The 13967-nt window shown below is 41.8% G+C and overlaps 1 protein-coding gene across 1 annotated transcript in view; it reads left to right on the top strand.

Annotated features, from left to right (window-relative positions):
* The window catches only part of VPS13C (vacuolar protein sorting 13 homolog C), a 2437235-nt gene that overhangs the window by 267646 nt on the left and 2155622 nt on the right, over window positions 1-13967 (top strand). Inside the window, exon 9 of the mRNA XM_086955811.1 lies at window positions 843-902. Coding sequence (XP_086811937.1) covers window positions 843-902 — 60 coding nt within the window. The remainder of the gene's footprint in view (window positions 1-842; window positions 903-13967) is intronic.

Genomic DNA, 13967 nt, shown 5'->3' with positions numbered 1-13967 from the left:
GCTCTGTGTGTGTCTGGCTCTGTGTGTGTGTGTCTGGCTCTGTGTGTGTGTGTCTGGCTCTGTGTGTGTGTGTCTGGCTCTGTGTGTGTGTGTCTGGCTCTGTGTGTGTGTGTGTCTGGCTCTGTGTGTGCGTGTCTGGCTCTGTGTGTGTGTGTGTGTCTGGCTCTGTGTGTGTGTGTGTGTGTCTGGCTCTGTGTGTGTGTGTGTCTGGCTCTGTGTGTGTGTGTGTGTCTGGCTCTGTGTGTGTGTGTGTCTGGTTGTGTGTGTGTGTGTCTGGTTGTGTGTGTGTGTGTCTGGCTCTGTGTGTGTGTGTCTGGCTCTGTGTATGTGTCTGGCTCTGTGTGTGTGTGTCCGGCTCTGTGTGTGTGTGAGTGTGTGTGTATTTGTGTGTGGGGCTTTGTGTGTGAGCAATGCCAATAGCTCTAACTTTTCCAAAGGCGAAACCATTGCATTGTAAATGCTTGTTCTAAATTGGTATGTCATTTTTCTTGTGTTTTTTTCACTTTACGTCTGTTTGAGTGCTGCTTAAATACTTCTAACTTTTCCTTTAAGTTAAGTCTGACTGCCTTGCGCCAAACTACCACAAGTTTAAGTACAGGTTTATTTAATGACGTTTGTGGTTGAACCTGACAGGGATTGTGTTTATTACTTAAGTGGGTCTCTTACCTTTCTCAAATAAAATACAAATTTCTGACAATTTCAAACAGCAGTAATTGTTAAGAATTCATGTCTTGGTCAAATACCTGTTTGCTAATGGAAAGAATAAAAGAGAAGTGAGTAGTTTGGAGATACATTTCCTGGTAACATTGTGATTAAAGCTAGATTGCTTATTGTTGTTTCAGATAACGGATCCAACCACGCCGATTTCTTTTGGTGTTACCTTAGGAGAACTGAGTCTTTTGGTAATATGTCTGTTTTTTATTCTCTTCAGATCATATTAAATATATTCATTGCCAATAGCACTGTTATTGCTTAAGAATGTATTATACTATCTAAAAGGCACATATATGTGTGTGGGCAATGTCTTTCTTGTAAATTGTATTCAAAGTAGGGGAAGCAATTCACCAGTGAATATCTAAGAAGTTGTGGGTAAATATAAATGTATGTGTGTTTCAGAAATCTCATGTATTCTACTGTTTACCAGCACACTGCAAATGATGTCATTTAAACAGCTTCATTTGTGTATTAATTGTCAAACACAATTTCCTTTTTAGAAACAACAATTAAAATATATTGACTCATCTTTAAAGGTTAAAGCTGTATCAACAGCAGTCTGTGAGCTGTACATCAGGAAAATATAATACATGGGATTTCCTGTATAAGTGTCAGGCTCTAATTTCTTTATTTTCGGTGACTAGTGACACACTCAGTCGCTGATTATAAAGAAAAGACGTTCAACTACTATAAGTTATTGCAGTCGAGTTCTGATTTCACACTGCCTGCCAGCATCAGCAGCCATGGAAAAAGGAAAGTTAGGTCACAGAGCATAATAGAAGCAGCTGTTTAAAGCAACGAAAACGGAACATTGCTTTTCTTTCTTCTGCTCCATTTTAATAGCTTACAATGACAAGCAGAGAAAATATTATTTTTTACACTCCTTAGATAGAGAAATGCTAAAAACGTTCAGCATGTTTCTACACATCCCGAGCTACTGCAGCTTTTTTTTTTTAAACTGCCTTGTATTAAACTGTTCCTGAGGTTTTATTTGTATTCTTCATATATGCAAACCTGCTCACTCTTTCACATGGCAGAGCCTCGCACCATGGTTTTAAGTGGTTTGTGGGGAAGGCGATGGTGTGACCATAAATTACATGGGATAAAGTGCCCCCTGCTGTATATAATAAGGATATTGCAAGCCACCTCGCAGTTCCATAACCTTCTAAAAGGAATCAGCCTTACGCCCGGTTCCTTTATATGGTTATCTCCTTGGTGACTTACAATTTCCTTATGATATACATCAGAGGGTACATTCGCCCTTATATTATTACAGGAGGGGGGCGTATATCTGCAGGCCACATACAATGCTAAATATGTACCACAAAGAATTATCAAAAAATATGCAAGTTGAAATCATTTGAAGCATAATTTAAAATATTTGCTCTGATTTTAACCCAGGTGCCTCCAAAGTTTGAGATGGCCTACTAGTGACCTTTTGCTTGCCTTTGGAATTGGCGATTTATCTAGGAAATAACCTAACACCATGAAAAGCTTGTGAGTTATCAGAAAAGTTAGCCCCAATGTCCAGTTTTATAAATATCAGTATCTGTACCAATGTTTGCTGAACCGCTAGGACCTGAAAACTGTACACTGAAGTTTTTTTAGTTTTGAAAAATAAATAACCTGTGATCCTTCAATATACATACTCGAATTTGAGGGAGAGAAGCGAGTACTAACCGGCTATTTGTGCCTATTTCCACAATGTAATAATCTTGAGTTTTGCTTGGAACTACACGCTTACTGAATTAAAGATTACTGGTGGGTTTTTGGAGAGAAAACTCTTTCTGCCATTTCTGTTCTTCCCACAGAATTTACAACGATGCTTACCATAAGGCGCTACTACTGCTTAAAGGTTTTTACCTTACAAACCTACTAAGACATTAAAGTGGTACTTACAGTTGGAAATCAGATCCTATCTGCGAGTTTTAACTACAAGACATTTTCATAAACTGATTTTCTGCAAAATGGGATATATGATAGATGCAGAAAGGACAAGATTGAAATATTCGGAGTATAATTGTACGGAGATTCATGGTACTTTTTAATTTCCTGTTATGTAAAGGTTTATTTGGAAAAAAGATGGGTAATATATGATGCAAATTCGCTGGGGAACAGCTAGATAGAAGTTTTGTGAATCAATACATTTTACAGAAAGCAAATATGGTATTCTGTTTATTGAAATCCATAACCTGCAAAATGTGGATTTGAGCATCCTTGTTATACTTAGAAGCTGATTAATACTTGGACTCCCACATGTTATGGTAGGGACGGTAATGATGTCCAACTGGCGTATAAGAATTCCAGTTAAAAGCAGTGGTACACTATAAGACGCAAGCAACTAAGAGCAGAAAGCGTACAACTTTGTAATTGTTTTGGAGTGGGGAAATGGAGGCATTTGTATTGTAGGAGTACCATGGGCTCTAATGCAAACACTGGAAATTGGTACACCTCCTTCCCACGTAGGCAGTAGAAATGGCTTCCAACATAAGTGCCTCCCTAGAGACCTTTGCCCATGCTTATCCATCTACATATCAATTATCAGTCAATTTTACAGTTCTTTTAGAAAGCGTTCAGTTTCTCGTGACTGCCAACTGTGCGTGGAGCTAGACTGCCAACTGTGCATGAAGCTTACACATGAAACATTTTCCTTTTGTTTTCCTGACTGACCCATCTCCAGTCTCTTTCTGCAAAGCAGATACATTCCAGTATTTCCACTTGCACTGCTGGCCCACACAAAGCCAGAAAGATGGCAGATGGCTAATACAAATACTTTTGGTGAGTAAAGAACGGGGAGAGGATGTGGCCTAATGGGCTAGGACGGTCGATCTCACATATGGTAACCGGGTTCGAATCTCAGCAATGACGCTCAACATCCTGTAATTCTGGGCAAATCACTTAATCTCCCTGTGCCTAACAAAAATGAATGTGTCCTTGTGTAATGTAACTGGTGCTCATGTAAAGCGCTCTGATACCCAATACCTGCAGGTCAAGTTTGCGCTATATAAAACTCCTGAAGATGAAAACGAAAAAAAAGAAAATATTATGATATAAGATTAACAGGTTCCGGACCCACATTAGTGATCTATACAGGTATTTTTTGCACTGGAAGAAAGTGCACCATTGTTGAACAGTTCAGTTCAATTCAGTTTAGAAATCTTTATTCTATGAATAAAATACATCTTAAAAGCACATATATACAATTAAAAGATGATTAAATACAATCTCTGAACTCCAGAAACAGTTAAAATTAGTGTTTTGAATAGCAACTTAAGTGAATGATGTTGCTAAATCGGCATGTCCACAAGCCTTATGGACAATGTACTAAAAAACATGCACCAACAATAACAGAAGAAATATTTGTGGCCTAAGGTAAAAACTTGCAGAATACCATTGACGATTTAGGTTGCAGTCTTATACAACATTTCGCCGCCCTAAAACATGTACTCTTGAACTTCAAGGCTTGCTAGAAACAGCTGATCAGAATAAATTAGCGGTGATGGATGATTACTTTGGTGTGGAAGGGGCCTGGTATGTGATAACCTGGAATGCAGCCGGTCTACAATCAAGGATAACACTAACTGACTAGGTGCAACTAATCGGCCATTATGACATTTTAATGTTTCAGGAAACTTGGGTTACTAGTGACATATGTCTTGATGAGTTGGAGTGCCATAGTATTCTTGCAACATCATTCAAAACGGGACTTGCTTCTGGTGGCTTGGCCATATGGGTAAATATTGCAGTGGGGGTTGTGTTAAGGCAAAACCAACCCATAATTACACATTTCAGGTTACAAGATGTTAAAGAGGCATGACCCTATATCTGATTAATTTTTGTAACAACAATTTCCAACGCATAGTATAGATTTAGTACACTATGACAAACATATTGGGGTAAGGAAATTGGGGCCCGTAAGATCTTATGACAGAAACTATTTTCTTCATTCTGAATGTTACGACAATTGTAGATGCCCCTAACGTCAGACCCGTAGGTTGCTGTGGGTGTGCACTGAGCCTTAAAAATTGGAATGATAGGTAAAATACCCCTCAACCCCATCGGTAGTGGTAGACTAAGTACTGCCTTATTGGACTTGGAAAACCTATTCGTGCTGTGGGCTGTGTGGTCCATCCACAGGCCGTTACCATAAAAGATCAATCCCAGGTATGGAAAAGTACTTGTGCATTGTAAACTTTGAATATCAGCAGAAAGGGTGTTCATTTTATACTTTCTGGGCCCAGAGGACATAATAAAATATTTTGTATAATTAGTGCGTAGTTCTAGAGACGCCATAAAATCCACAAAGCCCCACACTAAAAGACGCAAGGCTCTTGGGGTGCGTCCCAATAAGACTGCATGGTCTGCATATAATAAAGATGGCAGAATAGACCCATTAATTCTTAGGACATCCTGCTTAAGGGGCATTAAAAACAGATGTAAATTGTTCATATATAAAATAAAAAGTAGTGGACTGTGTGCAGTTAGTCATTGTACACTGAAAGAGAGCACTGTCTGCTAAATTACTGCACTGTGCAAGAGAACAATCTCATGCTTTAGTCCACAGCAGTGCCAGTGGTGAACCATCACATAAGGCCAAAGACAGACTATAGGATTCAATTAAAAACAGTGTGTGTATGTAATAATTGTATGGTGCAAGCGGCAGACTACATATGTCAGTGCACAGCTCAGTGTAGAGAGTCACTGTACAGTGCAGGAGTAAGCGGTGCACCTTTTGTATGGTGAAAAAGGCAGACCACGTGCTTCAGTACATAGCACTGTGTGAGTCGGTTCTCCGCCCACTTTGGGAGATAACCCTCATGCTGCACTGCATGGTGATACAATGTGCACACCTACTACAGCCTATTTGTGTATGTGCAGAAGCCCAGACCTATTTTTTGTCATTGAATGATTGTGAAGTCCTGAAGTACTTGTGGTGAAGCAAGTGTGGCACCTTGTTTTGTAATGGCTTAGCTAGGCACCTTAAGTCTGCCTGAACCAGTTTTGAGGCATGAACTAAAAAAAGCCAGCTCCATGTGGTGCCAAAGTGTGCTAGAAATGCCATTATCCAAATTGCACCGGGGCAGCCCAACCTATTACAACTCTTCCATAGCGCCAGTGCTGTAGTGTAGTGGTCCCAGTATAGTCTAAAGGTTCAGTTGTGCTGATCTGCTGAAGCCCACAAAGTTTTGGAGAAGGATCGGACTTAGAGGTCTAGTCTCTCACTTCAGGCGACGGCCCATATAACCTCAAGATACAATTAAAACTCTTTTGGGATGATTGAATTTGTAGCGATTTTAGAAGTGGATTAAAATTCACAACCATGGATGGGTTATGTAATATAAAATGTTTAAACTGCAGGGGCAGGTTCTAAATGAGAATCGAGCAGGGCAAAACATATTGATGCATAATTTGCTCTAACATGCTTAGTTTTCAGACAAGAACTGCAAATGTCACTACAAAAGCATGAAAAAACACATTGTTAATCCTGATTTTCGTGCCTTAGAACTGTTACAATAAAACAACATGTGAAAAATGATAGATGTAGTTGATAAAATGTAACAAAATTCAACTGGGCATTGAAATCATAAAAACCATTCAAACGCTGAGAGACACTGAGATTAAAATAGGTGTACTCTACGCAACAAGCAACTAAACACACCAGTGGTCATCAGTAGGAATGTAGTAGCCACAGGTTTAAACGACTCATTCTGCGGGCATAACTCATTTCTCTTCGATGTGTTAAAAAATGTGAACAAATTAACACTGTGAGATGACAGCAAAGGTTGCTTTGAAACATGTCACAGTCACAAGGATATTTTGTTCGGACATTCACAATTAGCAGGAGATCGCTAATATTTCCCCCTAATATAACCAAGTGGAAAGAGAACAGCAACCATATAACCGAATGTGACTGGTGCTAAGCCTATCCCAATCTCGAGTGGTTTTGGCAACCCCACTGTCATGCATTTCATCTAAACAGAGAAATGCTTTTGGGAACTGTAGTACTATGAAGGCATCTTGCATGTGCTATGGACCTGCCCCTTATAACTGTTTTGAAGGGCTCCCACAGCGTGGTTAACTTTGAGAGTTAATCTAAAGTAAATCTAAATTATTACCTTGTTTCTTTTCAGAGGAAGTTATTGTTTTGTCGCTTAACCACCATGCTTTTAGGTGTTGCATACCCCTAGGGCTGTGATTCAGTGATAAATGAACAGTCCTACTGGGGATTTATCTGAATGTTCCCCTGGTACTAGCTGGACATCTGTTGTATAGTGTAGTTCTGTAGTAGGAACAAATAATCTAGTTGTGAAAAGGAGCAGTGAGACGCTGAGGAGTAAGTAAACATCCGGTTGTCTGCATACCACTTTCGCCAAGTGTCACAAAGTCCTATCGAACCACCCAATTCAACAGAGATACTGGCTAGGTTTTGAGGCAGCATATGTCCACGGCACAATTGCATTAAAATCACCCCGTATTATGGTCATTTTGAAATTACGAGGGGGAAGTGTTTGCAAATGAATATGGCCGCTCCCCTAGATCCCCCATGTGAAGGCTGCATGGTATTCCCACTGTAGCAGCCAAGAAAGTGTCATTTTGTTCTCAGCAGTGTGTGGCTCCTGAAGTAGGAGTACACCTGGTGCATATTTTTGCACGTATTGCATCATGGCACCACTCTTAATTTTATAGTTGAGATGAATCCCATGCCATGTCATAATACAATAGTGCCCTTGACTTTTATCCTGTCATACTGAGTGCCAAGTATAAATTGTGTGCGTGCCTGCTAATGAATGCCAGTGTCTTCAATGAACTTAGAAACTGTAACAGTAACTCACCTGATATACCCTCAAATCACCCCACTCTACACTTCCAGACTCAAAGTATATGTTGCCCTTGTGAATCATTCAACCTCCCTAGCAATATACGTGTGTAACTATTGCTACAAATTCCCCTCGGTCCAAAGGGATATTACCATTGCTTCATATGTCCCATTCTTTATCTATGTTCATTGAAAGTTTTTCCCTAACTTTTGTTTAGGAATGTTTAACATACATGCCCTAAACACACATATCATTTATGAACTCATTGCCCATCCCTTACCCCACTAAAAAGGCGGCACGAGAGGCAAAGAAGACGTCCTGCACTCCCATTTTTCCCCATTAATTGAAGTTGTGGAAGGCTTACTGTAGATCGTTGTAGGTCCCTTCAGGTCTTCTCTGGAGGAGGGGCTTATGACAGTGTTTCTTCTATGTCCTGGGTGATTTCAACAAGTTCAAATTATTATATCATTGCTTCTTGTTTCCCTCTGAAACCATTGTTTCGCCATTCAAATAGTCTCTCGCACTTGTTATCTCTGCTCTCTCTCTACCAGCTGTCCTGCACAATCTAGATCTTAGTCTCTTCCTGCCTCTTTGCAGTTTGGGTTTCCCAATTTGCTGATCTGGACCTCCATTCCCTTTGGTCTGCCTCCTTTGGTCACTTAGATCCGGGGTACAGTCTTCCAGCCAGGCCCAGACCAGTTGCGGATGTTAAGAAAAAGTAACATTATTCTGAAGAATTCCTTTCCTTTTGGGTGGATATATACAGCATGCATTTCAATACCTCTTAATTTTTGTTGCACTTGTTCAAATGACTCCCTCTGTTTCTGAACTCTTTGATGGAGAATAATCTTTAGAGCACTGTTTGTTGCCCTAGTCTATGGGCAGCATCTCGCAGAGTTGCTGTGGCTTATGTTTGTCCCAGTTAGCTGTTCCTATGTGACGTTTCAAGGCTCTAACCCACCAGATAAGCGATTTGCAAGACAGTACTCACTGTCAGCCTGTGGATCAGTGTATGAGTCTTGCAATCATTGAGGTGTCATGGGCAAACCAGCAATCACTTGTCTGATGACAACCTCACAATAATATCCTCCCATTTTTAAAGCAGAAATCAAGTTTATGATCAACAATCTAGAGACTTGGCTCCAGGTACTCCCATCTATGCTGAAACCTCAGCCTTTACATTTGTGTGTGCACATTCACTATTGCACTAATGAGTTCTGGCTCTTGGCTGCTTGCTCATCATGGGTCCTGCTGGTCAGAAGTCCTCCTCCATCATCTCTCTGTTCGGCTCCTGGTTACTGCTTGCTGTGGTTCCTAGTCTTGCTTGCCGAGTCTCTGGCCACTGTTTCCCATCGTAACAGTGGCTACACCACCGCCAGAAGCGTCCCTCTGTTATCTCTGCCAACAGGCATTTGGGCACGTTGTTGTTTTTGGCCCCACTTATTCAGCCAGCACAGATGAACAGATAAATTTGTGAGTGTGGATGGAGGCCTGGATTAATAAATCATATGGGGCCAGATGCAGGTAACTTTATTTAGTGAGTCCTTAATAGCGATTATTACCGAATCACTATTATGGACTCGCTAAATGGAATGTAGGTAGGAATCTCTAAAATATTAGCGATTCCTTAACATTCCTTAACGAATTGGTAATTCCGATTTGTTATTAAGGAATAACTAGCCATTCATTCCTAGGGGCTAGGATGCCCGTAGGAATGAATGGGAAGAGACTCACTATTAGCGATTCGATATTACCGAATCCTTAATAGCTGGAGGTATTGCAAGGGTGTCAGGGTGTCCAAAGTACCCCCTGTTGCACCCCTGAAATGTGCATAAGTGCACATGTGGCACACATACATGCCCTGAGGGCATGAATGTGTGCCACATGGCACATAAAAAGAAGCAAAAAAGTGCTTTTTGTAAGTTAATCGCTACTTACCACCACCTTGGAGTAGAGTTGGAGTAGAGGTACCCCCCCACAACCCCCAACACCCCCCACCACTCCCCCCCCCCCCCCCCCCCCTGGCCTTGTTCTCCCCTCTCACGGCTGTGGCTCCCTAGCCGCCACTATCACTCTCTCCCCTTCCTCCCATCATTTTCCCCATACAGCACAGTTAAATCTGTGTTTGGAACCACCCTATTCACTGTATATATCTGCTCACATTATCACATTGCGCCGTTCTCGTCCGCTGACCACTAATTGTCACTTGCCTCGCCACTTTTTTTGTCACTCACCTACACAAACTAGCACCAAGTCCAATTTGGGTTGTACACGCATTTATTGTTTACAGTGCTGATATAACTGTATGTTCATTTTTGTCTAATTCTTTCTTAAATACATGATGCTTAATGCACTTTATAAAAAATCAACCTAGAGTCTCCTTGCCTCTCCTTTTCATGTAAAGTATTATACTTGCATGCCAAACTGTCTTCCTTAACTATACCAATTGAGATACTGTTGTTTATTTCACATACCTACCCTAATCTCAACATGGTTTATGGGTTACACTCCTGTTGTTAAAGACAAGATTGTGAGCAACTGCATGGTTCCAAGAGTAGGTCCCCAGTGGCCCATATGTTTTCAGTTCAATTTAGTTAGCTTTTTCTCTTTCTGTCCTTTACTTGACATTTAGAATGTCCAGGGAGACTCTGTCCTACTCATAAGACTGTATTCAGCATATCATAGGTGGCCATTCTCTCCTCTCACGACCCCCTCCCACGGCCCCCTCCCACCTCAACCACCCCCACTTCCAATACCCACCGAGTTTTACTGGATAAACTTGAAAAACAAGCAAAAACAGATCAGAACTGAACTACACACCCGAATGCTAACAGAATACCTCAAATCAGGAGTCATACCTCTTGGACTACAAATCCGTAACACTCCAGCTATATTCACCCAAGATCCCAAATTCCGCACAGGCTTCAGTCATTTAGCCACTACCTACTCCTGTTACTGGATGCTCTTGGGTATTGACACAGCAATTTAACAAAGCAAAAAAGAATTGGAAGAGATAGCAGAATTAGAGAAACTTATTCTGACCGACTCCACCATCCCAGATGCAAAAAATCTCCTGGATAAAATTAATTCTACTATAACTATGTTCAACACCTTTGAACTAAACAAAAAAGTTAAAAAAAATTCAAAAGGATATCAAATTCTACAGCGTTGACAAAACATACCCCTACCTCCGAGACTAATTCTTCAACAGCCCCTATATCCCTCCGAGGACCCGCAACTGGGGCAGATATCGAAACAATCAGCAAATTACTATCTCAGATTCCTCCAACACCTCCATTGAGGGGCCAAGTACCTCCAGAACAGTCAACAGACCACAACCCTTACTACCACAAGGTTTTTTTAGGCCAAGGCCACGGACGCGGCCAACTTCAGACTCGACCCCAGGGCAACCGCCAATGCCAACCTCAATTCTCAGGAGAAAGGCAAACCCAAAACAGATTCTACCAATGGGGTCCCCTGCAATAACAGAACATCAGGAGGGCCATCCTCCCTTACCTTCAACCCCAGGATCAACCCCTGGATCCACAGTGTATACCTTTCTTCAATTTATCAGACCACGTCTTAACACATGATGAGACTCAACTACTCAGCAGAGATTTGAGATTTGTATCCACAAAAACGCACCAACTTCATTGATTTTCAATCCAACCTACTATTGTTCTTTCGACGAATAAGACTAAAAAAGAATTTTGCGGACAAACCATCAGACTCTTTCAAAGCTGCACCACGCTTCCACCCTCCCTCTATCTTCAGCCTACCCTCCGCTGCCATGCCACCTGAAATATTGGCATTCGAACGCCTGGTCCTACAAGAACTCCAAGACCTAGAAACACAATTTGAATTAATTCCATACAACCTACCCTTAGAAAAACACGCCTTAGTCAACCTGAAAGACAAACCGGAACTGATAATCAAACCAGCAGACAAGGGAGGAGGAATTGTGGTTATGAACATGGATAAATATGATAACGAAATAAAATGACAACTCTCAACACAGGTTTCTGTGGATCATGAACTCTCAAAACCCAACCACTACCCTCCACTCCCCAAAGACCCGCTACCAGAGCTCCGAGTCAAAATCCAACAAACCACTGGACAAGCTTAAACACTCGACATTATCTCCCAAAAAGAATTCAATTTCCTCAACAGGAAGCACCCTCGAACACCGGTTCTATACGTGCTTCCCAAAATCCACAAGGACAGCATCAATCCTCCTGGCCGCCCTATCGTCTCAGGATGTGGGTCTATTCTGGAACCCCTGGGAAAGTACATTGACGCCATTATAAAGGAATTCGTCCCTTCCACTGACACATTCATCAGGGATACCATGGATTTGATTTTGACTATTGAAGCTAGACCCTTTGACACCAACACTGACCTCATGGTCTGTTTAGACATCGAATCTCTGTACACCAATATCCCACACAATGAGGGTCTAAAAGTCAGAGACCTTGCTACAATCTAGACCTAAACCCACATGAATCCCCACTGAATTTATCATGGTCCAGTTGCATATTGTCCTGGGGAACAACTACTTTCTACACCGTGACAATTTTTACCTCCAAGTAAAGGGTGTCTCCATGGGAGCTTGTTTTGCCCTGAACTTTGCTATTCTCACCACCAACAACCCCTTCCTTAACCGCATTTCCCTATGGCGTTGTTACATTGACGATATTTTGGTACTGTGGAAAGGTACCACACAGACCCTCAACCTATTTATCACTTGGCTTAATCAATCGCAGAACCACCTCACATTCACCTTTGACTCCAAACCCAATGACCTGCCATTTCTGGATGTAATCATACATGCTGAATATGAGAAAATCGGTATGTGCCTTTACCGAAAACCCACAGAAAGCAACACCCTTTTACAGTATACAAGTTACCACCCACGAGGACTGCGTGATGGCCTACCAAATGGCCAGTTCCTACGGATTTGGAGAAACTGTAAATGGCGAAGGGATTTCTTCAGGGAATCAGACATCCTCATCAAAAAACTCACTGATATGGGATACCCAAAACTTTTGATTACAGGAGCTCGCAAACGAGCCTTGTACTGCCATTGTGAACAGTTTCTCACTCCACAACCCAAGAAAAACATGACCAGGATACTATTTGTCTCCAAGTTCAGCCCGTGCAGCAACAAAGTCAGTAAGCTAATTAAACGCAACTGGCTTATACTGTGATCTTTTGAAGCATTCAAGGAACCGCCACTCTTTTCGTACCAACGTGGCAACAACCTGGCCACACATCTAGTACATGCCATCACCTGGCCACCCAACACAACAGCCAAGAACACAATCACTGCTACTTGGGGTCTCCCTCAGATAGTGGGACACTATAAGTGCCAAACCTGTGCAGTATGTGACCTCACACTAAACACCAAGGAATTCAAATCCCTAAACAAAAGCTACATGCTCAAAACCCACACCAACTGTAGATCTAAAAATGTAATCTACGCCATCCGCTGTCCCTGGGACCTTACCTACATTGGCCATACCACTCAAGTGGTTAAATAGCGGATCATCCAACCAAAGAGTAGGATCCACTGCAAGGTCTTCACAGCACCATTGGTCGCACACTACATCGAGAAGAACCACTGCAAAACTGACATCACCTGGCAAGTGGTGGACCAACTGCCCATCAGGGGTGGCGACATCAAAGCCCTCCACAATAAATGTGAGTGTAAATGGATTACCCTCTGTGACTCTGTAAACTCCGGGTTGAACACAATTGATGAGTGGAACACTCCCATCCTACTGTAACTTGTCCTGCTCTATCTTTTCCCAACCACTACAAGACTTGTACTCCTCGGACTCCGCTATGACACATACCTCCGTGCGTCCTTCCCCCCCCCCCCCACCCATCAGTGAGGATGGTCAGTTCGTTCCTCCATGGGCATCCATCCTAAGCCCTTCTGTCTACCTATGAGTAACATGAATGAACCCTTGACTGACTCGTAGTTCCACGAATATCTGTTTGCAGAATGTTTGTAAATTTTGCATATCGAACTGGGGATCCCCAGTGGGAACATTTCTTACTGTTGTTCCTTGATAGTTCAGGTTTGCGCTCCACTATAATTGTATATCATGTCATCCTAAGCCCCCGCATCTACCCATGACTCACATAAATGATCCATCGACTGACTCATTTGTTCCACAAATATCCGTTTACATTATGATTGTATAATCATGCATATCGAACTGTGTATCCCCAGTGGTAATTATTCTCACTGTTATTCCTCGATAGATGAAGTTCGCGCTCCACTATGTATATCATGTCACCATTGTCACCGGTTTAAATATCCGATATTCCTTTGCCCGCCTGGATTGTTTAATATCACGGTTTACTTTCCACTCTTAACTTATTCACATTACAACTAGCCCTTCCCCTACATGTCAACTCCCCGACATC

Source organism: Lissotriton vulgaris, chromosome 2_1 (genome assembly GCF_964263255.1).
Source record: "Lissotriton vulgaris chromosome 2_1, aLisVul1.2, whole genome shotgun sequence".
NCBI lineage: Eukaryota > Metazoa > Chordata > Amphibia > Caudata > Salamandridae > Lissotriton > Lissotriton vulgaris.
The sequence above is the reverse complement of the archived record's forward strand: the minus strand, read 5'-3'. Positions and strand labels throughout refer to the sequence as shown.